This window comes from Lampris incognitus, chromosome 9 (genome assembly GCF_029633865.1).
Source record: "Lampris incognitus isolate fLamInc1 chromosome 9, fLamInc1.hap2, whole genome shotgun sequence".
Lineage (NCBI taxonomy): Eukaryota > Metazoa > Chordata > Actinopteri > Lampriformes > Lampridae > Lampris > Lampris incognitus.
The window spans coordinates 50996324-51021372 of NC_079219.1; the positions used below are offsets into that span (position 1 = coordinate 50996324).

The window sequence follows — 25049 nt, forward strand, 5'->3', positions numbered from 1 at the left end:
CCCAGATAAATTAAACGAGTTTTATGCAAGGTTTGAAAAACCTATTCCACCAGCCATCCCCCCTACTCACACTCCAATGCCACCCTTCTGCATCCCAGAGGATGAGGTGAGGGCTACATTCAAGAAGCTGAGCATTAGGAAAGCAGCAGGGCCAGGCGGCATCAGTCCTGCTTTGTTGAGCCACTGCGCCGCACACTTGGCCCCAATATTTTCCGCCATATTTAACACCTCTCTAAGCCAATGTATAGTCCCAAAGTGCTTCAAACTCTACCATCATTCCTGTGCCAAAGTCCTCAAAGATCACCTGCCTCAATGACTTCAGACCAGTTGCCCTCACATCTGTGGCCATGAAAGCATTTGAGCGTATCATGCTGTCATACATGAATTAGCAACAGGCATGGGCGCAAGTCCATGAATACTGGGATGGTATCCATCACTTTACCTGTGCCCCCGTCCATAGGGTTAGCAGTTGTGTCAGGAAGGGCAGCTTGCGTAAAATTTTGCCAAATCATTATGCAGATTGACCAGAACTTATCGGATCGTCAAGGCTCCATACCGGATCGGTCAAGGCCCGGGTTAACAATGGCTACCATTGGTGTTGTGCCCTCACGTGGTACTGATGGAAACTATAAAATCCGCTGTGTTGACCCCTGAGAAATGGAACAAGCTGAAAGAAGAAGACGATTCTGTCATACTTGAAATCTTGCACCTCCCCAATGATGGACCCATATCAGTTTGTATCAAGCCAACCGGTCTGTTGAGGATGCAGCCAGCATAGACCTCCACCATGCCCTGCAACACCTGGAATCACCAAACACCTACACACGCATCCTGTTCATAGACTTTAGCTCCGCCTTCAACTCCATCAACCCACTCAAAGTCTTTACCATACTCTTGGATATGAACATTCAACCAGCCATACGCCACTGGATTTGGAGCTTCCTGTGGAACAGGCGGGTGAAGGTTAATAACCTAACCTCACACCCTCTTACCCTCAGTACAGGTGTTCCTCAGGGCTGTGATCTCTACTCCTGGCTCTTCTCGCTTTACATCACCCACTTTACATCCACGGATAGCTCTGTGAAAATAATAAAATACGCAGGCGACACAACCATTGTAGGCCTCATCTCCAACAATGATGAAACCCGGTACTGCACTGAAGTAGACCAAGCTGTCCCTTGGTGCGCAAACAACGACCTTCTGCTTAATACAGCCAAAACCCGAGAACTCATCATTGACTTCCGATGGATGCCAAATCCCAAAACACCGATACAAATGAACGGAGACCCCATCACCACCACTGACTCTTAAATTCCTTAAAATATACATCAGCAATAACCTGAAGTGGAAAATTAACACTGAACACATTATTGCAAAAGCTCAACAATTGCCTACGATCAAAAATCATAGGCAACCCACTCCCCTCAGTTGAATTCCTACATAGTCACCGGACTGTAAAGCGAGCAAAGAAGATCATCTCCAACTCTTCAAATCCTGCTCATCATCTCTTCCAGCTCCTTTCCTCAGGAAGGTGCTACAAGTCACTGTTCACTAAGACTAAATGCTTCACAAACGGTTTTTCCCCCTAGCTATCAAGACTCTGAATTCTTCCCTATAGTCCCCTCATCACATACCACTGGCATGCATACTACCATTCACCTAATTGTCACGTGTAATATGTTTTTTCTGCTATTGTGTGACTGTATTGTTCATGATAATATGTGGAGTATCTTCTGTTGTTCATGGATGTATTGTGCTGCAGAGTTTAACATGCTGTACTGAAAACAAATTCCACCGGCCTTGGTCGTGTGGCTAATAAAACAATCACTCAATCTATCTATCTATCCATCGCGACAGCTATCAAGTAAGTAGTTGCACCAAGAAACAAATTCAGTCTCTGTGGCCGCCCTAGATGCTGTAAACAGAGATGGAACATTTCCTACATACCCGCTCCTTATCAGCCAATCAGGATATTTCTTTACAAGCCAGCCTCCATTGGCTCATAATTGCTGTCAATTAGTTTGCACATTCACGAGGCTCATATGCAGAAGTGAGGGGGCAGATTCTTTTTGCAGGATGTTTTCAAAATATAGCTAGCTCCTGCTAACTTCCACCCAGAATGGCTTACCCCCACTTTAAGTAACTATCATCTTAGGTTGTATTAAAGACTGAAGTAAACTAAACTGAGGCTGGGTAGGGAATGGAAACCCCAACCCTGGCAGGATTAGTGCCTCACTTTACCACTAGACTTACAGTGGGAAATGATATCCCTCAGTAATAATTTCTCAGTGTCTTCACCACACTACTCACTTCCTGCAGTTGCCATAGTCGGAGCAGCGGCTGAGCGGCATTCGGATGACACAGCTGGAGAAGGCTACAAATAGAGCATGGTGGTCCCTGTCCAGTTCCAGACCCAACACCTTCCGCTCTTCACCTCGCACATTACACCTAGAGACACAGGAAAATGCCAACTGTAAAGAATGCTTGGCTTTTTAAGGCTTTTAATCATTCTTGTTCCTTCCTTTGGTCTGTTGCTGTAAGACCATTATGTAGACTGTGATGTGACATCAGATGCTAGCTGTAAGTCTAAGTGCAGGTAAAAGGCAGTGTGGAGAGAGATATTCTGTGTAGCAGTTAATACAGGAGGGAGGATGCAGATAGAAATGGTTCCAGGATTCTGGAATCCACTATTGAACCTTCTTGTGGTGTTACAAGGCCTGAATCAATGAAACATTGGTAATAACCAATAACCCCAATGACATGCCCTGACTCACACTCAACCCTCCAATATCTGGTTTAGGTGGTGTAATAAGCAATACTGCCCATGAGATAGATGAGTAGGCTCATGACAGCATAGCCCAATGTCCTCTATAGCAGAGTTTCTCAGTCCAGTCCTCGAGGCCCCCCTGCAGTGAAAATTTTCATTGTAACCCTGCATATGTAGGTCTGCTTGTAGTTACTCAACCAATCAGCACTTATTTATATGTCAGATTTGGCACACCTGGAATAATTAAGTACGACAATATGATTGGTTGAATGAGTACAAGCAGGTGTACGTATGGAGGATTACAATGAAAATTTGCAAGGCAGTGGGGTCTTTAAAACTGGATTAGGAAACACTGCTCTATGCTAACCACTGACAGATTAGCACATTGTTTCAGGGAATGGATTAATATATTAGCTTCTTTTCTGAATCATTTTCTTTGTGAATGCTCACTGATATATAGCACAAGCGTTGTTAGATCATATCCTGTGTATTGGTAATTTTTTTTATTTTTCTTAAGGAAATTAACATGGTGGAGGGAAGGTGGAGTGTCAGAATAACATTGGAAGCAGGATGTTTTGCGAATTCCAGCTGCCGGCTTCATGCATATAGCACTTTTTAAAATCTGCTTGGCAGGAAAGAAGCAGAATTGAGCCCCTCCGGCTGTATTGGCTGATGCAAAGTATGACAATAGACTAGAGTGAATGGGCAGGGCAGGAGAGAGAGCGAGAGAGAGAGAGCAAGTGAGGAAAGTTGAACAAAAATTGACGCGATAAAGCAAGGCTGAGAAAGTGAAATAAAAAGGGATAGATTATTTGAAGGAATGACTGAGAGAATAAATGAGAATACAGGCAGAGAGACAGATGATGAGACTGCCAGTGACAGAACAAGAGAGGGCAGAGCTACAGCCTGTCAGTCTGCTCTCGGGTCTGACCTGTCTGGGTTGTAGACATCAATGTCCTCCAGAAGTTGGGTGCTAAAAGAGGCGTTGGCTCCCTGCGTGCTGGCCAGAATCTTCAGAACGTGGCCGTTTTCTGAGCCCAGAAACACCACTGTGTAGTTCTTGTATGGCCCAGCTGAGGTGTCCACAGCAATCTGGGTCAACTTGAACCTGAATTTATTGGGACCAAAGAAAGTTTGGGGAAAAAAAACTATGATCAATACGGTGAAAAGTAGCAACGCTACTATGATCAAGTATGTGATCATATTGTAGAGAAAAAAAATACCGTATTTTCAAGAGTACATTTGATTTTTTTTCCCTATTAAAACAAAATGACCTTCAAAAACATTAAGACAAATTTATGTCCTGTGCCAGTGTCCTTTAGTTGAAGCACACAGTGCAAAATTAATTCCCTAAAGTTGAACATGAACTCATGCGGGATAGCAAATTGACTGTAATTTTATCACTTCATATGCAATGTGTTGAGTGGCAGTGACCCAAAGTATGAAATGTCTTTAAATACAGTGCCTTGCAAAAGTATTCATCCCCCTTGACAGTCATCATTAAATTCTGGATTATAAAAGATACTCACACATCTGTTCCTGAACAATATTATTTTTGTGAACCCATAAGCTCTAACAACATGTTCCCAAAGCCAAAATAAGTTATGTTTTAAAATAAATTAAAAACTAAAATATAGTGCTTGTGTAAGTATTAAACCTCCACATATCAATACTTAGTAGAGTACCCCTTTGCTGCAATAACAGCCATGATTCTCTTGGGGTAAGTATGTACAAGCTTTGCACATTCTTCTGGAGTAATTTTTGCCCATTCTTCTTGGCAGAATTTGCTCAGGCCTTGCAGGTTGGTGGGATGGCGCCTCTGGTCTGCGACTTTCAGTCTGTGCCACAGATTTTCAATGGGGTTGAGGTCCGGACTGACTTGGCCACTCCAAAATGTTCACCCCTTTGTTGCTGAGCCATGCCATTGTTGCTTTAGCCTTGTGCTTAGGATCATTGTCCTGCTGGAAGGTGAACCTTCTCCCAAGCTTCAGTTTTAAGGCAGACTGCAACAGGTTTTCTTTAAATATTTCCCTGGATTTAGCTCCATCCATTCTTCCCTCAATGTGAACAAGGTTCCCAGTGCCTGCAGATGAAAAGCAACCCCACAGCATTATGTTGCTGTCACCATGCTTCACTGTGGGGAGGGTGTTTTTAGGGCATGAGCAGTGTTAGGTTTGCACCACACATAATGCTTTGAGTTTTGGCCAAAAAGCTCAACTTTCATCTCATCTGACCATAAAACCTTTACCCACATCCTACCTGGGTCTCTCTCATGCTTGGTAGCAAACTCCAAGTGTGCTTTTATATGCATAGTTTTGAGCAATGGCTTCTTTCTTGCCACCCTCCCATACAGACCAGATTTATGGAGAGCCTGTGATATGGTTGACTCATGCACATTTGCTCCAGTTTCAGCGACTGACCTCTGGAGCTCCTTCAACGTGATTGCAGGATCATCTCTGGCTTTCCTCACCAGCCCATGTCTTGCTCGGACACTTAGCTTTGAGAGACAGCCTGCCCTAATAACCCTGGGTGGTGTGATACAGCTTCCACTTTCTGACAATTGATCCAACAGTGTCACGCGGGACATCCAAACACTTGGTTTTTGTTTTGCATCCCTTTACCGCCTTCGGCATTTTAATCACTTTGTCTCTTACTTCAGTATTATGCTCCTTTGTCTTCATTTTCTGATGGAGTTCACGCCCAGCTAATGAACTTTACACAGAGTGCTTTTTATACCCATAAACGAGGCCATTACTTTAATATCTTACATATGCGCACTAATTATGTCCAATTGTGTTTACCTGAGTTTGTTTTAGAAATAATTTTTCATTTGTGTAAACTTGGAGCTTTCAGAGCACAAGGGGTTGAATACTTATGCAAGCACTATATTTCAGTTTTTAATTTTTAATAAAAAGTCAGTAAAACATAACCTATTTTGGCTTTGGGAACATGCTGTTAGAGCTTATGGGTTCCCAAAATAATATTTACTGTTCAGAAACAGATGTGTGAGTATCTTTTATAATCCAGAAATTAGAGATGACTATCAAGGGCGTTGAATACTTTTGCAAGGCACTGTACTTTTGGAGGTCATTGTATGAAGCTTCGATGTGCAATAAATCCATCTGTCCCTCCTCCCTCCCACCCACTCATCTGTTCTCTTTATCTATCCCTTCATCCTTCCTCCAATCCATTCCTCTAACTCTTCATTCTCCTCCCCACTCATCAACCTATCGACTATCATAATCCATTCACCGATTTGCCACTCTTACCCGTCATTCCCCAGTCAAAGCAGGACCTTTGTCTTTTAGAGTGTCCATGATGTCATCGCTAGCATTGCCAAACCTCCTCCTCCTAAAGGACATCGTGAGATGTTCCTGTGCCCTTTCTGTTAACACAATCCCTCCCCACCGCTCCTGTGGATGCCGTCATGTTTACCCTGACTGACTGTACTGGCACAGCGCTGCAATGAATTGTCGTAACGCACGGATGCGCCTTTGGTAAGATGTAATTTTCCTGGCTCCTCTCTAGGGAGCCACAGGACAGATGTGATGATTTTTAGCACCAGCTGTGAGATGCTCTGCCTTTCCTTCCAAAGTGTGAGATGCTACGCAGTGCCTGGTTGGCTGGCAGCCTGGCTCTGCCTTAGGTCCTATATACAGTTTGTGCATGTCTGTAGTGTGTCTGCAGTTTGTGTCTCTGTAGTGTGTATGGGCCCATGCATGCACGTTTGTAGAGTGAGAGCATGTGCAGTGTGGTGCTAGTGTTCGTGGTTCGTGAGCATTTGCATTTTGAGTGTGTATGCAGTTTACACATGGGTCTGATGTGTGTGCTTTCAGTGTATGTTGTGCTTGTGCGTGAGACGCATCCATCTATATTTGAGGTGCATGTGAAACGTACATGTTGTGTATGTGGTGTGTCTGATGTGTTTGTGTCTCTGTAATGCTTGCGACATTAATTACTGACTCATCATTCAACTCATCTGGCCATGCCTGGCATCAAAAATGTCACACACACACACACACACAGACACAGACACAGACACAGACACACACACACACACATCACTTGGCTTTCTTTGATGGGAGTCCTAGATGACTTCCCGCTGGTCAGGTCAGCACTTCAGAGAACCCTTCCTGGTGTGATTAGTCTTTGATGTGGGCTGAGATGGACCCTCTCACACCGTGAATGGATCTAATGGTCTTTAATGAGGGACAGGGCTGCGCGTAGCGCTTGAGTTCACTCATCGATACCAATCATCAAGCTGACTGGGGGGGAGGGGGGGGGGCGTCGGTGAATACATGTCTCCTGACTGGCAATAGGAGAGAACATCTACATCCCACTCGTGAGGATAATACAAGCTACCACAACCGAGCCGCAACCGGTAAATGCGGTGCGACACTCAACTAAAGTCTGAATGTTCCATGTCAACTGTTCACAGCTGACGCAGATTATAACACATAGACTGACTCAAAACAAGAAAAATGAAACATGTCGAGATGAAACGGTTACTGGTTTCACAATAAAACATGATAAAATTCCCAATGGTTAGTATTACCATTTCAAATTTTAATTATTAAAATCATGTTTGACTGCCGCGCTTGGGAAAAACTCACGGTAAATACTATTCAGCATCAACAAGTCTCCCAGACACAGGGCTTCCTCTTATTTAGTGTTTATCGGCGGTTGGCAAATCAGCTTAGATGAGCATTACTGCCACCTATTGGACTGGAGTATGGAACAAGGCGCGTAGGTGCAGGATGCGATGTGGGTTGTTTGCATCAATGCAAACATGGCGGAAGGCAGTGACAGGGCTCTAGCGGAGATTTTTCCACCCTCTAAGTCTGAAGTGTCGTCACTATGTGTGTTTAAACCCGCGTCAGTGAAACGTCATGAAAAAACAGCTTCTTTAGCAAGCTAAATCACAGGGTTGGGCTGAACAACAAGAAAACCCCTCAACAGTGATGCATGAAACATTGAAACTGCCCTTACGAGCTCCTCTGGTAAGGCACGACCAGGGCTGCGAAATCTGGTAACATTCTATGTTTGTATGTTCGCTTAAAACTCCAGAAATACTCGTCGTAGAACAAAAACAAAGGTATCTTTAGAATCAGCACTTCCCAAGGATTACAGTTTGAAAAATATTTCAAAAACCAAGAAAAAATCTGACTTATTTGCGAAATTGAGTTTATTTTGTGGCAAGCTCTTTCTTTCCAGTCATCTAAACCTCTCTCTTCTTCTCTCCCGATTACTCAGGTGTGCTATAACTAATGAACCACAGCGACACCTACAGGTCGATCATAGGTCAATGCCCTACAAGTAGATGATATATACATCTTTAACGTTAATGCACATTTGATATGGTTTTCATGTTTGCATATTGTATTAGCTATGTTATTTTAATGTTTATGCAAACAAAAAGTGCATAGTGCTGCTAATTGTATTTGTGGTTTTTAATATAAAACTTGATGAAATTATTTCAGTGTGTATCAGTACTTTTTGAAAAGGTTCAGCACATTTTAACAATACCGCGATAATACTGATAACCGTGATAATTTTGGTCACTATAATTGTGATATGCAATTTTCATACTGTTTCATCCCTAGCAACATGTAACTTCTGAATTAAGTAGATATGTACCAGTATCACCTTTTCAATGCCAATGCTGATTCCAAACACAAATCTTTTAAGTGTTGGCCGATACTGAGTACCGATCCATTACTTCACAGTGCAGACTTGTGCTATTATTTTGGGGTCAATGGGCAAAATAATTGAGATAAAAACAGTTTTTTTTTTTTTTTAACCATTAAAGAAATTCAGGCTTCCATGTGCCAAAAATCCAGTAAATTAAGCCATTTTTCTTTTCGTTCCTACTTCTGAGATGTTACTCATGGCTTTTGGTATCAGATTTTAGTACTGGGTACAGTATCCGATACTGATACTCAATTTCAGCTGGATATTGGCCTGATATTTAATACCAGGGTTGGTACTGGTGCATCCCTATAATTAAGGGTACATGGTTTAAACATTTTGACCTTTATGCCTATTTACAATAATAATGTTGACATAGATTTTTAGTCAGGTAGATTTCAGATCTTAGCTGACAGAGAGTTAAGAAAGTGATGAAATCCATGTCACTGTATCCCAAATTAAGATTCAAGAATAGGGCCATGTATTTCAAACCAATGACATGGCTGGTGGTGTTACCTGCTGGTGGTCCGGGTGAAGTAGGGGCGGTCATTGACTGAGGGGACCGACTCATCCATAAGCGGATAAGACTTGATGAAGGTCAGCGTTTCATCAGGAAAGGTGGTGGAGGACTTGTAAGAGGAGGCAGAGCTGTCCCCAGCACAGCAGCCTGGCCTATAGGAACGACCACAGAGGAAATCTTCAGGCTCAAACTGCAAGCGCTGAACTTGCCAAAGTGATATTTACCTTTAACACTATTGACAACTGGTTTCTTATTCTCATTAAGCATTCCTACTTTTCTGTCATCATATGGCATAATGACTCAAAGCTTGGAATTACTGCTGCTTGTGAGGTCATGTGACTTGAAACTAGCGAGCATTATCATATGGTTGGACAATAAGACACTGATATGCTGCTGATTGATCAGCACATTAGGACTGTTTGTTTCTTTATCGCCAAACATTAAAGATGGAGCCATCCCAGGTCCTTTCTGTGTGGAGTTTGCATGTTCTCCTCGTGTCTGCGTGGGTTTCCTGCGGGTGCTTCGGTTTCCTCCCACCATCAAAAAGACATGCATGTTAGGGTTAATACTCCTGCCTGTGCCCCTGAGCAAGGTAATGGACAGAAGAACTGGAGTTGGTCCCAGGCACTGCAGCTGCCCACTACTCCTATACAACAAGATGGGTTAATTGCAGAGAACACATTGGGTTTCCTGTGGGTGCACCGGTTTCCTCCCGTCATCAAAAAGACATGCATGTTAGGGTTAATACTCCTGCCTGTGCCCCTGAGCAAGGCAGTGGACAAAAGAACTGGAGTTGGTCCCCGGGCGCTGCAGCTGGCCACTGCTCCTACACAACAGGATGGGTTAATTGCAGAGAACACATTTCATTGTAACCTGTACAATGACAAAATAAAGTGGCTTTTCATTTTCTTTTGATATGTGCTTTCTAGTGATATAATAATTCTGTTGATGGTGTTGAATTAATATCACTGGAGTTACTCTGATACCGTATGCCAGAGGGAAAAACACCCATTGTGACAAGACTGATGGATTCAGATATAAAAGGAATTGGGACTCTTCGTTTTTGGACAAAACAGGAAGGAAACAATCAGGTGTGTTGTGCCCCTCTGCTTTTGTGCTCCCCTTTGCGACATATAACTGCAGAACAGCAGCAGCAGTTGCGGCACCAACAGTATTGTGAGACAGAAAAAATGTGCTCTGAGAAAAAGACAGGCAGCCATTCAAAGGCGTGTCTCCCACCTTGGTTTTGGGACCTGCTCCTCAGGAACTGGTGTCCAGGCAGACTCGCTGTTCCTCTGCTCTTTGAATTTGCCATTGAAGGCTTTCTCGATGTCGTCCATGTAGAAAGCACACACTGCTGAGCCGGTGATGCTGTTGAAAGAACACAAAGGACACAGGGATGTAGTAGGGAGACACTAGGAACCAGGCACAATTTGGTCAATTAAGGTGCAAGTTCTTCAACCTGTAAGAGGTTCGTGGAGCACAGGAGTGTCAGCTTCATTCCTGCTCCTGCGATCACTCCTGTGCACATACCCCCTTAAGCCAAACAAACCTTTTGTGTTTTAATTAGGATTATTTGATTGTACGGGTGCAAATGCACCCTGAGGTATTGGATTTTTATGTAAATATTGAATTTGCTGGATTTTTACTACAGAATGATTGAATTACAAAATGTGGGTCTGCCAAAAATGTACTGTTTCTTTTGTAAAGGGTCAGCACAGTCCAGGAGTAGCAGCAGTGGCAAGGTATGAGAACGTCTCTTAAGCGGTTTACCTGTGGTTAGACTGAGCGGGACATGTGCTGTGTTCAATTCACAGGCAATGTGCTGGTTCAGAATCATAATCACAATACTTTATTCATCCCTGAGGGGAAACTGGGTTGCCATTCATATTGTTCTTTTTACATTGTTTTACCTGTTGTGTTTTAGTAGATTGAGTAAAGTGAGTAATTGAGTAATTTACAGTTTTATCTTTTTCAGTGCCACGGCTAGTGTTGGTCTGTCATGGGAGCAGCTGGTGCAGTGGGAGTTCCCCTGCTGATTTGTGGCGATCATTTAAGGTTTGCTGTGGAACTGGTAGTGGTTTGGGTGTTTTTCTGTTGGGGGGGAAACGAGGGGTTTATCTTGTGTGTAGTTTTGGTTATCCACTATAGTGTACTTCCAGTGCGTCGGCCCGCTGATTGGCGTGCCGCACCACTGCAGCAAGACTTCAACTTTTTACTTCTTTTACCGAATTGATGTTCGTGACCCTGGTTGTCATAAACCAGCCTGTTGTGGCACGTTGACCCACACTGACTTGGTTAACTTTGCTAACCAAGCTAACTTCGCTTGGTTAGTGAAGGTCACCCATATCTACAGTAAATCCAAGACAGGGGTCACAGGAAGATTTAGATTCTAGAGCCTTTACTTTGCATGACAAGCATCGCATCTACCTGGAAAGAAAACCCCCAAAATGTATGGACATGATACTGTCACATATGCAACATAAAATACTTGTATATGTGCACATGCATTTGCATATGATTGTGTCGTTTTGTGTTTGGCATCCTCAGATGAAAAATAACTGAAGAGTTGTGTCACCGGGCTGTGAATCTGCTACCTGGTGGCCTTTCTTTTTTTGGGGGGGGGGGATTTCCCTCCCTTTTTTTCTTCACAATTGTATCCGGCCAATTACCCCACTCTTCCGAGCCGTCCTGGTTGCTGCTCCACCCCGTGCCGATCCGGGGAGGGTTGCAGACTACAACATGCCTCCTCTGATACATGTGGCGTCACCAGCCATTTCTCTTCACCTGACAGTGAGGAGTTTCACCAGGGGGACGCAGCACATGGGAGGATCGCGCTATTCCCCCCAGTTCCCTCTCCCCCAGGAACAAGCGCCCCGACCGACCAGAGGAGGCGCTAGTGCAGCGACCAGGACACAAACCCACATCCGCCTTCCCACCCGCAGACACTGTCAATTGTGTCTGTAGGGACGCCCGACCAAGCTGAAGGTAAAACGCGGATTCGAACCGGTGATCCCTGTGTTGGTGGGCCCCGGTGGCCTTTCTGACCTGTTAGCCTGTGTGGTGAAGACGCCAAGCACAGCAGGTCGGTGGTTGATCTGTAGCACGTTAGTTAGTGACTGCAGGACGTCGAAGTAGAAGAAGGAGTCACCAGGGACAGAGCAGTTTAGCCTTGCTTTGAGGAATGACGTCCAGTAACGTTCTAGAACCCTTGGAGAACCTCCGTTGTCATTCTTGCAGACACGCGCCACTCTGGAGAAAACCACCTGAGGACAGGAAGTAAGACAGTTTTACAGCGTCCCTCCTGTGTATCTGCTTCATATTTCATGTAATTTCACTACTGTAAGTTCCACAAGGGACCACATGCAACATTCAGCAGTGCTAAAAGGTCTTGCAGGTGTGTGTTTTTCCACATTCGGCAACCCTGTCTGATTTCATTCCTGTGCAGGAGAGGAGAACAGGGCTAATGTCACATGACACAGGTCTGGTGTTTATCTAACCTGGGCAGGAATGACAAGTCCCTCACCTTGCCAAGCGAGGTGTACTCCACCGCTATCTCGCTGAAGAAAAAGTACACATAGTTTCCGTAGTCGATGGCGTGGAGAAAATGGGGCTCTGAGGGAGACACAGGGAGGATATGTTAACAGTGACAGTCGCAGCGCCGCTTTGTATTCAACGCCATGATGCACACTGGGGAGGCGAGGTGCCACGCCTGTCACAACAGCGCTCATTTTGGAGCTGGAGAGCTCCGAAATGAAATGCTAAAACAGCATGTTCTGATGTGACAAATTATGATGCTGGAACAAAAAGACTTTATCAAAGTGGAGATAACAGTCATTGTGTAAAAAATAGTGAGTTTATATTGTATCAGTGCAGATAAAAAATATACTGACAGCAATCAGCTCAAATGTCACAGATAAAGTAATCTCTATTAACACATATTTAAAAAAACCTATCTATATAATCTAATGATGTAAAATCAAATATTTTTAAAGAGAATCTGTAAGCACGGGACAAGATTTTGGTATCAGAAGCATTCTGGTTTCCGTTTATTGTTTCCATGTTAGTTCCGAGTAGTATTGACCAATACAATACATCCATCCATCCATTATCTGAACCGCTTATCCTGGTCTCAGGGTCGCTGGAGCCTATCCCCAGGAGTCATTGGGCGGCAGGCGGGGAGACACCCTGGCCAGGCCATCACACAGGGCCGACACACACACACACACACACACACACACACACACACACACACACACACACACATACAAACATTCATACCTAGGGACAATTTACTATGACCGATTCACCTGACCTGCATGTCTTTGGACTGTGGGAGGAAACCGGAGCACCCAGAGGAAACCCACGCAGACACGGGGAGAACATGTAAACTCCACACAGAGGACAACCCGGGACGACCCCCCCAAGGTTGGACTACCCCAGGGCTCGAACCCAGAACCTTCTTGCTGTGAGGCGACCGCGCTAACCACTGCGCCACCGTGCCGCCCAATACAATACAATACAAACAACTTTATTAATCCTGCTCGGGGCAATTTGTTTGGAGAAGCTCGTGAACATAAAACACAGTAACATGAAAACAAACGAATAACACAACAAATAATAACACCCCAGGGAGCTACATGTGGAATAAAATCTATAAAAGTACACAATAAGATAAACTTGAAAAGGACAATAAAACAATCTGATAAAGAACACTATGAAGAGTTGCAACAGGTATTAATGATTTAGAATAACGGCTAGTTTTACAAGCAGGTAAACTGTAATGACGCCTTGGTGGCAGCAGAGAAAAACCACTTGCTAGAACATGTCCAGAAGAAGCCAAGATACGTGCTGCTGAGTAGGTGGTGATGTCTACAGGAACATGCTTTGGTTGCACGTTGGTAACAGTCCGTGTGGGGAGCGAAAGAGGCGGAATTCATTGGCCGATATGTCGTTTGTGTATCGTTTGTAGAAACGTTTGACTCGCGTCGAGTACTTGTGAAATAGTCTGGTTGTAGATGTCGGTTCTCAGCTCTCAACTCCACCCTCGCGTCTCAAGTTGCTAATTTGACTGTAAACAATGACGGGCACAGAGGAAGAGGAAGTCGTCATAGGAAACGGAAGCCAGCAGCCAGCAGCTACACCGGAAGCCCCGAAATACTGGCTGTTGTCCCCAGAGCTGAATCGACGTCTGACAATTTAGCCTCTGGGCTCCGAGACCGGGGAAGAAGTAATCACTCTACGATGCTGAGATTTCAATAAAAGGCAGAGGAAGGGCAAAACCACCTTGATATACTGCGCATGCCATCTGATTTGATCAAACTGTCCTAAATGATCGAAACTGAAATACCGGAGCCTCACCTCGTAGCCATTTGGAGTCGTACTTGACAGTGCGAAGAACTGGGCTGCTCTCTCCGAGGCTTCGATAAATCACTGCGTCGCTTGCCAAGAAGTCCGTCATGGTGGCCGAGTAGAAATCACCACCTGAGTGAAAATTCAAACCAATAAAAGGAAAATATGTCAACCCAAGTACTTTTCCAGCGATCACAATTCCAAACGGAAGACCCACCTCTCTTAACAGAGAAACACCGGTAATATATCTTTAAACAGGGAGCAACGAGAGGCGATAAGGGGGGTAAGTTGGGTCATTCCTGATAACATCTCAGCATTCACCAGGGGTAAAACGCCTGCAACAGCATGAAGATCCTCTCCATTAAGTCCTCTGAGGGACATGTGGTGTGCAGCAGGGAATGAATTCGGGGTTTTGCTCATGGGGACTTTGACTGCAGATGGACACAAGATAGTGTGTGTGTGTGTGTGTGTGTGTGTGTGTGTGTGTGTGTGTGTGTGTGTGCGTTTATCTTCAGCCTGGCAGACCCGCCAGCTGCACTCACCAGCAAACAGACCGACATTGGATTGGCGTGACTCAAAGGGACAGCGGGCCTGTCCCACCACTTCCTCCCCTTCTTGCTCCAAGGTGGACATCTAGACCGGAAAGGAAACAGAGACAGAAGTAATGGTTTATAATGTCAACCAGGAATGTGAGCTCAAACACAGCAACCAGACATAAAGATGCAGAGCCTCTATTGTAATGCACACACCCCGAAGTTAACTGCCACAGCGTGCAGGCTTGTAAACCTTGGGGATGTTATTGTTCCCTCACTGCGAAATCAATTCACCTCAAACGCAGTCTTTTATGTGGCAGTTATTACGTCTAGCTGTGGGGGATGTGCACTGAATCCATCTCTCATAATGAACAGCGGCACGCGGATTGTAAAGATTAGCTCCATTTGATATGTTGTGCACGGGTCGGGACAATAAAAAAATGTGTGTCAAGTCTGAGATGGGGTTTGCTATCTCCTGGCCACAGAAAATTGGCGGTTATTGTCTGACCTGCTGTGACCAAGGCTGTAAACATGGGCAATGATATTAACTGGACATTCCAGTGGTGTGTGTGTGTGTGTGTGTGTGTGTGTGCGTGTGTGTGTGTGTGCGTGTGTGTGTGTATTTTGAACAACACTTTATTTGCACAAACCCGTGGCAGTTCCAAAAAGGCCTTGTCACCCCAGTTGCGACCCCATTTGTAGACAATATTAAAAAAGATTGGTTTTGAAAGGTCGTGATATTTCTCCGTAGTTGGTGGAAACTTCTTTACGTGCCAGTTTAGAATTCATTTTTGCGCCCCGAATAAATAAAAAAATGGTTGCGCCCGCCGCCCGACCTGGGGAAATCCATCAATCAACGTCTCCGCTATTTCATCTCATCTCAATCATTGTGTGGTTATTGACTCTCTGTAGTCCGCTGATACTGCTTCCGCTGGCAGTGACAGGTAAAGCGTTTCCATTTGTCTCTATATTTAAAAAGTTTTTACAAGAAGAAAGCCAGAAAAGAAAGAAAGCCACTTTATTTTGTCATTGTATTCTTACGATGAAATTTGTCTTCTGCATGTAACCCATCGTATTGTATAGGAGCAGTGGGCAGCTGCAGCAACCGGGGACCAACTCCAGTTCTTCTTTCCATTGCCTTGCTCGGGGGCACAGACAGGAGTATTAACCCTAACACGCATGTCTTTTTGATGGTGGGAGGAAACCGGAGAACTCGGAGGAAACCCACGCAGACGCGGGGAGAACATGCTAACTCCAGACAGAAAGGGACCTGGGACGACCTGGGGTTCGAACCCAGGACCTTCTTGCTGTGAGGCAACAGCGCTAACCACTGGGCCACTGTGGTTAACCAACCAAGAATGTGAAGATGTGAAATATGTGTGATAGTAGTACTCAACTGCATATGTTTCATGCTCAATGCATGAAGTTTGCAGCCCGGTGTGTTAAGTAGAAATCATGAACTCTGCAACAGCAATGGTTGACTGTTTATAGCCAGTTCATAGCCTAGCTGCAGCTCATAGCCTAGCTGCAGCTCATCGCCTGCTAGCTTATCTCATGAATCACGTACCCAACACAATGTATGGCATGGTTTTAACCTGCAAATTATTCCCAAGGCGCGTGCGCAGCTGCTGCCGTGGGCTGTGCATTGCAAATTGTGGCCACTCACGCACGAACGACCTTAGAGGGATGTTTTGTAGGGACGTTTAGCAGGATGCACTTGCAGCTACTCACACACAGCACAGGTGCACCGTGGAGCTGGATGGCTCCCTGCTTATTTTTCATCTTGAATACCGTAGGTCAGAGTAGCAAATATTTGAAGAAAAAAACAAAAACAAAAGGAAGGAAAAACGTTTTGCCATAGCCAGCTTTTTAAAAAAATGCAAAGAAAAAAAAGTATATGATGTTAGAAATATAGGCCTTTTTTTAAATTTAAATTTTTTGGATTTTCCCCCGTTTTTCTTCCCACTCTTCTGCGCCATCCCGGTCGCTGCCCCGGGGAGGGCTGCAGACTACTACATGCCTCCTCCGATACATGTGGAGTCGCCAGCCGCTTCTTTTCACCTGACAGTAACGAGTTTTGCCAGGGGGACATAGCGCATGGGAAGATCACGCTGTTCCCCTCAGTTCCCCCTGCCCCATGAACAGGTGCTCTGACCGACCAGAGGAGGCACTAGTAGAGTGACCAGGACACATACCCACATCCGGCTTCCCACCCGCAGACACAGCCAATTGTGTCTGCCAAGCCGGAGGTAAAACGGGGATTCAAACTGGAAATCCCCGTGTTGGTAGGCAACAGAATAGACTGCTACGCTACCCAGGCGCCCAGCAATTCAACTTTTTGCCTATCGTACAGTCTCAGGTTGCTGGACTTCGGATGGAACCCTCTGTGCATTGTGAGGAGTTTCCGTGTCCTGATATCTGTGGCCTTTATCTCCTCCTTTGGCCAGCTTATTATTCCAGCTGGCTTTCTGATGACTGATTAGGGCATATGTGTTGATGGCTTAGATCTTATTCTTCCCTTTGAACTGGCTCCTCAGGACCTGCCTCACTCTCTGGAGGTATTTTGCTGTAGCTGACCTCCTTGCTGCCTCCTTTTGGTTTCCATTCACTGTAGAATACATAAGTACTTGTAACTGTCCTGTATGTCTGCTTTCTCGCTATCTCGTAATTCAATCCCTTCGTGCTCACCACCTTTCCTCTTTTTGCCACCATTCGACCGCACTTGTCCAGTCTGAATGGCATCCTGATGTCGTCGCTGTAGATCCTGGTGAGATAGATCAGTGAGTCAATGTCTCCCTCATCCTTAGCATACAGCTTGATTTCATCTGTAAATAGGAGGTGGCTAATGGTAAAGCCCACTTCTGAACCTGTATCCATAGCCAGTCTTTGTGATGATCTGAATGAGGGGGTTCAGGCCTATGCAGAACTGCAGCAGGGATAGTACACCACCTTGGTATATGCCACACTTGATGGGTACCTGTGTGATTGTCTTTGAGTTGGCCTCTAGCGTTTTCCACTGCTGCATTGACTTCTTAATGAAGACTATTAGTGCCCTGTTGGCTTTGTATAGTGCCAAGCACTCCAGTACCCAGGTGTGGGGCATTGAATCGTAAGCTTCCTTGTAGTCAATCCAGGCTGTGATCAGGTTGGTTTGTCTGATCTTAAAAGTCTTGGATGACTGCTCTATTAACCAGCAGATGATGCTTTGACCCTCTGGTATTGCTCCCAATTCTTTTCTGAGTTTCGCTCATGTATTGACTCACGTGCCCATTCAGCTTAGCTGCTATGATGCCTGACAAAATCTTCCATGTTGTGGAGGGGCAAGTTACTGGCCTGTAGTTTGAAGGTGTTGTACCCTTGTGGAGATCCTTCTTGATCAGTATTGTTCTCCCCTATGTTAGCCAGTCAGAGTGAGACCCTGATGTCAGCAGCTGGTTCATTTGTGTCGCCAGGCATTCATGGAGTGCTGTTAGCTTCTTCAGCCAGTAGGCATGAATCACGTCAGGGCCTGGTGCAGTCCAGCTCTTCATGTTTGAGACTCATGTTAGATGTCAGCCACTGTGATAACTGGTCCTTGTTCTGGGATATTGCAGTGGTCCAGTTTTAGGTCATTGGTGTTGTGTGATGCCTCTTTTTCCCCTATATCCTTCCAGTATTGCTCGGTCTCTGCTCTGGGTGGGTCTGATGTTTTTCCCTTGTTACTCTGCAGCTGGGAGTACACTTTGGATGGTTCTTCAAGGAACAGGCCATTTACTCTTTTAGCTTTTCTTCAAGGAACAGGCCATTTACTCTTTTAGCTTCTCCTTCTCTGGCGTATCTCTCCAGCCTGGCAGCCAGAGCTAGGCGCCTTTGTTTGGCAGTTTCCAGAGCCTCACTTATGGACATCTTGTTGTACTTCTTCAACCAGGGCCTGTCTTTCATCACACCTTTCCGCACCTCTGTTAACTGGCTAACATCTCTCTGTGCTCAAAGTAGGTTGAATCAGTTCATCTGGATGCAACATTTATTGACAGATACATTTCATCACTCAACTAAGTGAGATCTTCAGTCTAAACTGACTGCAGGCAGGTATCGCCACCCCTTACAAACAATACAGTACAATACAGTGCCTAACGACCGAAACCAACGGCCAGTTTCATGATTAAATATGGGTGTGACCATTAACTAGTTTCAATGGCCATGTGTACTATTCACAGAGGATTGGGGAATAGTTGCAATCACAGCATTGTAAGATGGTGACAGATATACTCTTAGGCCCTCCCCTTGGCGCAAGGATGGTCATTCCCTCTTTCACATAGGTGGCCTCTTTGACTCGCCATTCAAACCATCATTCCTCCCTATCAAGGATGTGCACATCCTCATCCTCATCCCATGATGTGCACTTCATGCTTGAAACAGGCTTGAAACAACCACTTCTGCTTTGTAGTTTTGTTAATGTGTCATGACATTGTCCTCAACCTTTAAATAATTGTACATTTGTAGACAAATTCCAAGTATGAATAGCCACTTCTTTTTTTTCCTTTTTTTTAATTCCACCAGGCACAGAGAGAAGTTGCTACAGCCTTTGGGCATCTCGGTGGCTTGTTTGCTGTATGTTATCTCAAGTCGAGTACAGTTTTCCTCATGATCACATGAAGCCTGTTGGATTTGAAGCTTTGTAGTTTGACCTTCTGGTATCAAAACGGCTCACTCAACACATCCCCTTTGTTGCCCGCGGCCCAAATGTCTCAGTCCAATGGTCTGCAAAGCAGTGTGTTCATAGCTGGACACTCATTCATCTTATTGACCTTATATACCCACCCATCTACCCCCCCCCACACACACACACACCATTGTCCTCCCATGGTTTTCCCATGGAGGCTCAGAGACAGATTTCATGACATGATTTACACTATATTTCCCCAGAAAGTCAGAGCCATTATTTTTTTTCCAGGCTGAAGAGAAAGAGCTGGGGGGGTGGGAGTGTCTTGGGGGGATGGGAGAAGGGTACAGAGAGAGAGGGGAGAATGAGGATGTGTTATGGTTTAGGTGTAAATCAGCTCTTCTCCACCGCAGGGAGTCCACAGCAGAAGAGAAGGTTAAAGTGTCCTACAGGACAGTCTGTGTGGAGTTATCACTCACACACTGGCCTGTGTATTAACCTTCAGTCAGTGACTGTTTTTACTGTAAAAGCAGGGAATTACGTGGGACTGGTTGTACTCACATTGTACTTAAACTGAATTACGGTGCAATTACAATGACACTTTCCATAGGGTGATCGAGATTCGCAAACCTCATTTCGAGGAACAAAAATAGGAAAAAAGCATCAGAAAATAGAAGAACTCCAGCTGGGATTATGTTTTTTCGTCTCTTTTTTTTTTTACTTTATGAAAAAGAGAAGGATGAAAAAAACCAACAAAACAAGTTCATGCTGTCATTCAGTGTAAAGACAGTGGGGGAGGAAAAGCTGCCGACAGCACAAGATGAGATGACTGCATATTTCTAAAGCGCTTTTCAAGCACTCGACACAAAGCACTTTAAATCAAACTGCGTCACGTCACAGTATGGGCGGCCCATGTGGGGGTCTGTTCCCTAACTACACTACCGTTCAAAAGTTTGGGATCACCCAAACAATTTTGTGTTTTCCATGAAAAGTCACACTTATTCACCACCATATGTTGTGAAATGAATAGAAAATAGAGTCAAGACATTGACAAGGTTAGAAATAATGATTTGTATTTGAAATAAGATTTTTTTTACATCAAACTTTGCTTTCGTCAAAGAATCCTCCATTTGCAGCAATTACAGCATTGCAGACCTTTGGCATTCTAGCTGTTAATTTGTTGAGGTAATCTGGAGAAATTGCACCCCACGCTTCCAGAAGCAGCTCCCACAAGTTGGATTGGTTGGATGGGCACTTCTTTGAGCAGATTGAGTTTCTGGAGCATCACATTTGTGGGGTCAATTAAACGCTCAAAATGGCCAGAAAAAGAGAACTTTCATCTGAAACTCGACAGTCTATTCTTGTTCTTAGAAATGAAGGCTATTCCATGCGAGAAATTGCTAAGAAATTGAAGATTTCCTACACCGGTGTGTACTACTCCCTTCAGAGGACAGCACAAACAGGCTCTAACCAGAGTAGAAAAAGAAGTGGGAGGCCGCGTTGCACAACTGAGCAAGAAGATAAGTACATTAGAGTCTGTAGTTTGAGAAACAGACGCCTCACAGGTCCCCAACTGGCATCTTCATTAAATAGTACCTGTTAGAGCCTGTTTGTGCTGTCCTCTGAAGGGAGTAGTACACACCGGTGTAGGAAATCTTCAATTTCTTAGCAATTTCTCGCATGGAATAGCCTTCATTTCTAAGAACAAGAATAGACTGTCGAGTTTCAGATGAAAGCTCTCTTTTTCTGGCCATTTTGAGCGTTTAATTGACCCCACAAATGTGATGCTCCAGAAACTCAATCTGCTCAAAGAAGTGCCCATCCAACCAATCCAACTTGTGGGAGCTGCTTCTGGAAGCGTGGGGTGCAATTTCTCCAGATTACCTCAACAAATTAACAGCTAGAATGCCAAAGGTCTGCAATGCTGTAATTGCTGCAAATGGAGGATTCTTTAACGAAAGCAAAGTTTGATGTAAAAAAACTCTTATTTCAAATACAAATCATTATTTCTAACCTTGTCAATGTCTTGACTCTATTTTCTATTCATTTCACAACATATGGTGGTGAATAAGTGTGACTTTTCATGGAAAACACGAAATTGTTTGGGTGATCCCAAACTTTTGAACGGTAGTGTATGTTCAAGGTATATGTTGCACCCCCACATGTCTCTAAATGTGCTTGAACTTGCAAGAGGTTAAAGCGAAACTAAACAATTCCTAATTTTACTGCTGCCCAAACGCCATGCCCGATGGTTCTGCTCTGAACCATGGTCCAAAATAATGACGCAGTTTGTCCTGATGCATGCTCAATAATCCAAGTAAGGAAATCACAGAAAGTTGAATCAGTTCATCTGGGCACAGCTTTTATTGGGAGAAACGTTTCTTTGCTCATCTAAGTGAGATGGTGAATATTGTTAGATGGCGATCTGTCGCCATTTTCCAATGCTGTGGTTGCAACCATTCCCAAATCCTCTGTCAACAGTACACATGGCCATCGTAACTCTAGTTCATGGTCACAGTAATTTGCATATGAAACTTATCATTGGTTTTAGTCGTTATGCAACTGTATCGTTTGTAAGGGTGGGGATACCCGCAGTTAGTTTAGACTGAAGAGGTCACTTATGCCCCTTTTCCACTGCACTGTACTGGCTCAACTCGACTCTACTCTACTCACTTTACTTTTTGGGATTTCGTTTTCCCCTGCAGATAGTATCCCCTCACGGCGACGCCCTGCTGGTCGTTTGTGGGCGTGTTGACTAGTTTTTTTTAAGATCTTATTTATATTTAAGTAAATATACATATATTTATATATATATTATTTATTTATTTATAGCGGTATTTTCATGTCATCTTTTAGTATCAGCTCAGCTCACTTGGAACCTCGACGGAGGTAGTACCAAAAAAAAAAGTACCAGGTACTATTCCTCCTTGGAAAACTAAGAAAAGGGAGTAGAGTCGAGCCGGTACGATGCAGTCGAAAAGGGGCATTAGATGAGCGATGAAATGTTTCTCTGTCAGTAAACGTTGTGTCCAGATGAAATGACTTTCTGTGATTCTCTTACCTGGGTTAATGAGCATTCATCAAGACATGTTGACTCATTCCGGCGAGGACTGCCTTACGGCACACACAGACTGTGCCATTTGGGCCGTCTCAGACGAAAGACAACTAACGTGGCGACAACTTTGGTCGTGGCTCCAAAACGGCGGTGCTACGTCGCACTGTGAGACAGGTTCAAAGACGGCCGTTATTACGGTCTTGCGACCGAAGATAACCTGGGACAAAAGTCTGACAGTGTCAGAAATTTAGGATGACCATCTCACAACGTGACTGCTGCTACAACCTACGTCTACTAACCAACCAACAGAAATGCAGCACGAAACGACGCACTGATCAACGTGATGCACAATGTTTACTGGCGCTAAACACAAACAGACTGTTAGCATCAGTGACCCAAATGTGATGGATTCAACAAAACGAGCTAAAAAGAGCTATCAAAACGAGCTGCGGCACTATTGAAAGGACTCGATTCCTGCTTGGCGTCATGTTGCTCTACCAGCGGCATAGCTTGATAACACACGCCGATGACGTTTTTATGGACTTGCGTTGTAGCCGCCAGGGAAGAGGAAAAGAGGAAGGCCACAGAGGAGGTTTATGGATGTGGTGAGGGAGGACATGCAGGTGGCTGGTGTGACAGAGGAAGATGTAGAAGACAGGAAGACCCCTAACGGGAGCAGCCAAAAGTAGTAGTAGTAGTAGTTGTAGCCTGCGATTCAGTAAGTGTTATTGTACAAGCTACAAACATCGAACTTGAAGTCGTACTCATGTTTATTAGATCCATATCGCACAGCGTGGCATACAGTAACTTATGGGATTGCCAAAATCGCACATGAGTATGAGTGAAAGGCATATAAAATGGCAGACTACAGGAACCACCTGAGCTTCAGCCTCAGGTGCAGACAAGAGCAGGATTACACCTAAGAGCCTGCATATGAAATCTTCAGTCAAGGGCAATTCCATGTATATGTGCAAACCTACTTGGCCGATAAACATGATTCTGATTCTGAACAGTACACATGGCCATTGTAGCTCTAGTTAACTGTCACGGTAACTTGCATATGAAACTGATCGTTGGTTTCGGTATTTCTGCCACTGTATTGTTTATAAGGGCGGGGGTACCTGCAGTCCGTTGAGACTGAAGCGATCACTTACATGAGTGATGAAAGGTTTCTCTCTCGATAAACGCTGTGTCCAGATGAACTGATTAAACTTTCTGTGATATGATGCAGTCTCGGAGGCCAGACCGAACCGTCACACTGGGTTTAGTTCGACAGGCTCCAGACTCCTACATGTCTCATCATTGCATCATTGTTAACACAGCAGTTTCTGGTTCTTTGTGTGTGTGTGTGTGTGTGTGTGTGTGTGTGTGTGTGTGTGTGTGTGTGTGTATATGCGTGCTTTTTTCTTTTTTTCTCATTTAGCCAAGATATGTCTCCCTCCCTCTCCCTCTCTCTGGTATTATGAATCACTGGAGCGGTGTGGTAAAGCATGGAGGTGAGGTGCAGTGAGGTGCCTTTGTGGAGCTAGATGTATTATCTCCATGCTTGGATTGTGTGTGGAGTTTCCTGCGAGGTCTGCTCTCTTCCAAGTATTAGAGAAATTCAGCAACACTTCAGAAACAAAAAAACAACACTTTAAGCTTAAAAACCAATGTGTTGCAACTGCAGAAACCCTTATTCACATTATATATGTATATATATATGTGTGTGTGTGTGTATGTATATATACACACACACACACACACATATATATATATATATACACACACATACACACATATATAGTATGTATATATACACACACACATATATAGTATGTATACACACACACACACATATATATATATGTATGTATATATACATGTATGTACGTATATGTACAATATAAACATAACACCATTCAAGTACATTTTACAACTCCACAGACAACTCCACCTGACCTCGGCTCAAAACAGAACGATGATATGTCAAAACACTTTCTCTGCCCTAGCCTCTCAGATATGGAAAATGCTGCGTTATTTCCATTATCAGCATTTTTTGCAATCCGTCAACAGATTGCTCTTCCCATTTTTGTTGAGCAAACATGTTATTCTGTCAACACACAGTGTTTGAAGTTACCGGGGCCATATGCCATGCTAAAATACGCCATATGCCATGCTAAAATGCTGGTAGCCTGTGTACTTGACTAAATTATGGAGCCAATTTCCTGCCAAAACTTTAACAAAACATGTTTTGCACATGCTCTACGATTCATTAACAAACACAGTGTGGTTTGCAAATACAAAACACCATTAACAAACTAATGCATTTTGTTTTGCAAGTCAAGTCAATTTTATTTGTATAGGCCAATATCACAAATACAAAACCTACTTAACAAACAAAGACACAACAGTATGTTGTATACTGGCAGCCATACAAACATGTACCCTGGCTCTGCTGAATGACAGAAGCTAAGCAGGTATGCAGCTAAACTAAGCAGCGACCAGGATGG

The 25049-nt window shown here is 44.2% G+C and overlaps 1 protein-coding gene across 2 annotated transcripts in view; it reads right to left on the bottom strand.

Annotated features, from left to right (window-relative positions):
* The window catches only part of sema6e (sema domain, transmembrane domain (TM), and cytoplasmic domain, (semaphorin) 6E), a 224375-nt gene that overhangs the window by 47997 nt on the left and 151329 nt on the right, over nt 1–25049 (bottom strand). For both annotated transcript variants that reach the window (XM_056285729.1, XM_056285728.1), the window contains exons 9-16: nt 14870–14960; nt 14337–14459; nt 12502–12590; nt 12024–12241; nt 10215–10346; nt 8972–9127; nt 3699–3875; nt 2311–2448 (exon numbers count right to left, since the gene is read on the bottom strand). In XM_056285729.1, coding sequence (XP_056141704.1) covers nt 2311–2448; nt 3699–3875; nt 8972–9127; nt 10215–10346; nt 12024–12241; nt 12502–12590; nt 14337–14459; nt 14870–14960 — 1124 coding nt within the window. The remainder of the gene's footprint in view (nt 1–2310; nt 2449–3698; nt 3876–8971; nt 9128–10214; nt 10347–12023; nt 12242–12501; nt 12591–14336; nt 14460–14869; nt 14961–25049) is intronic.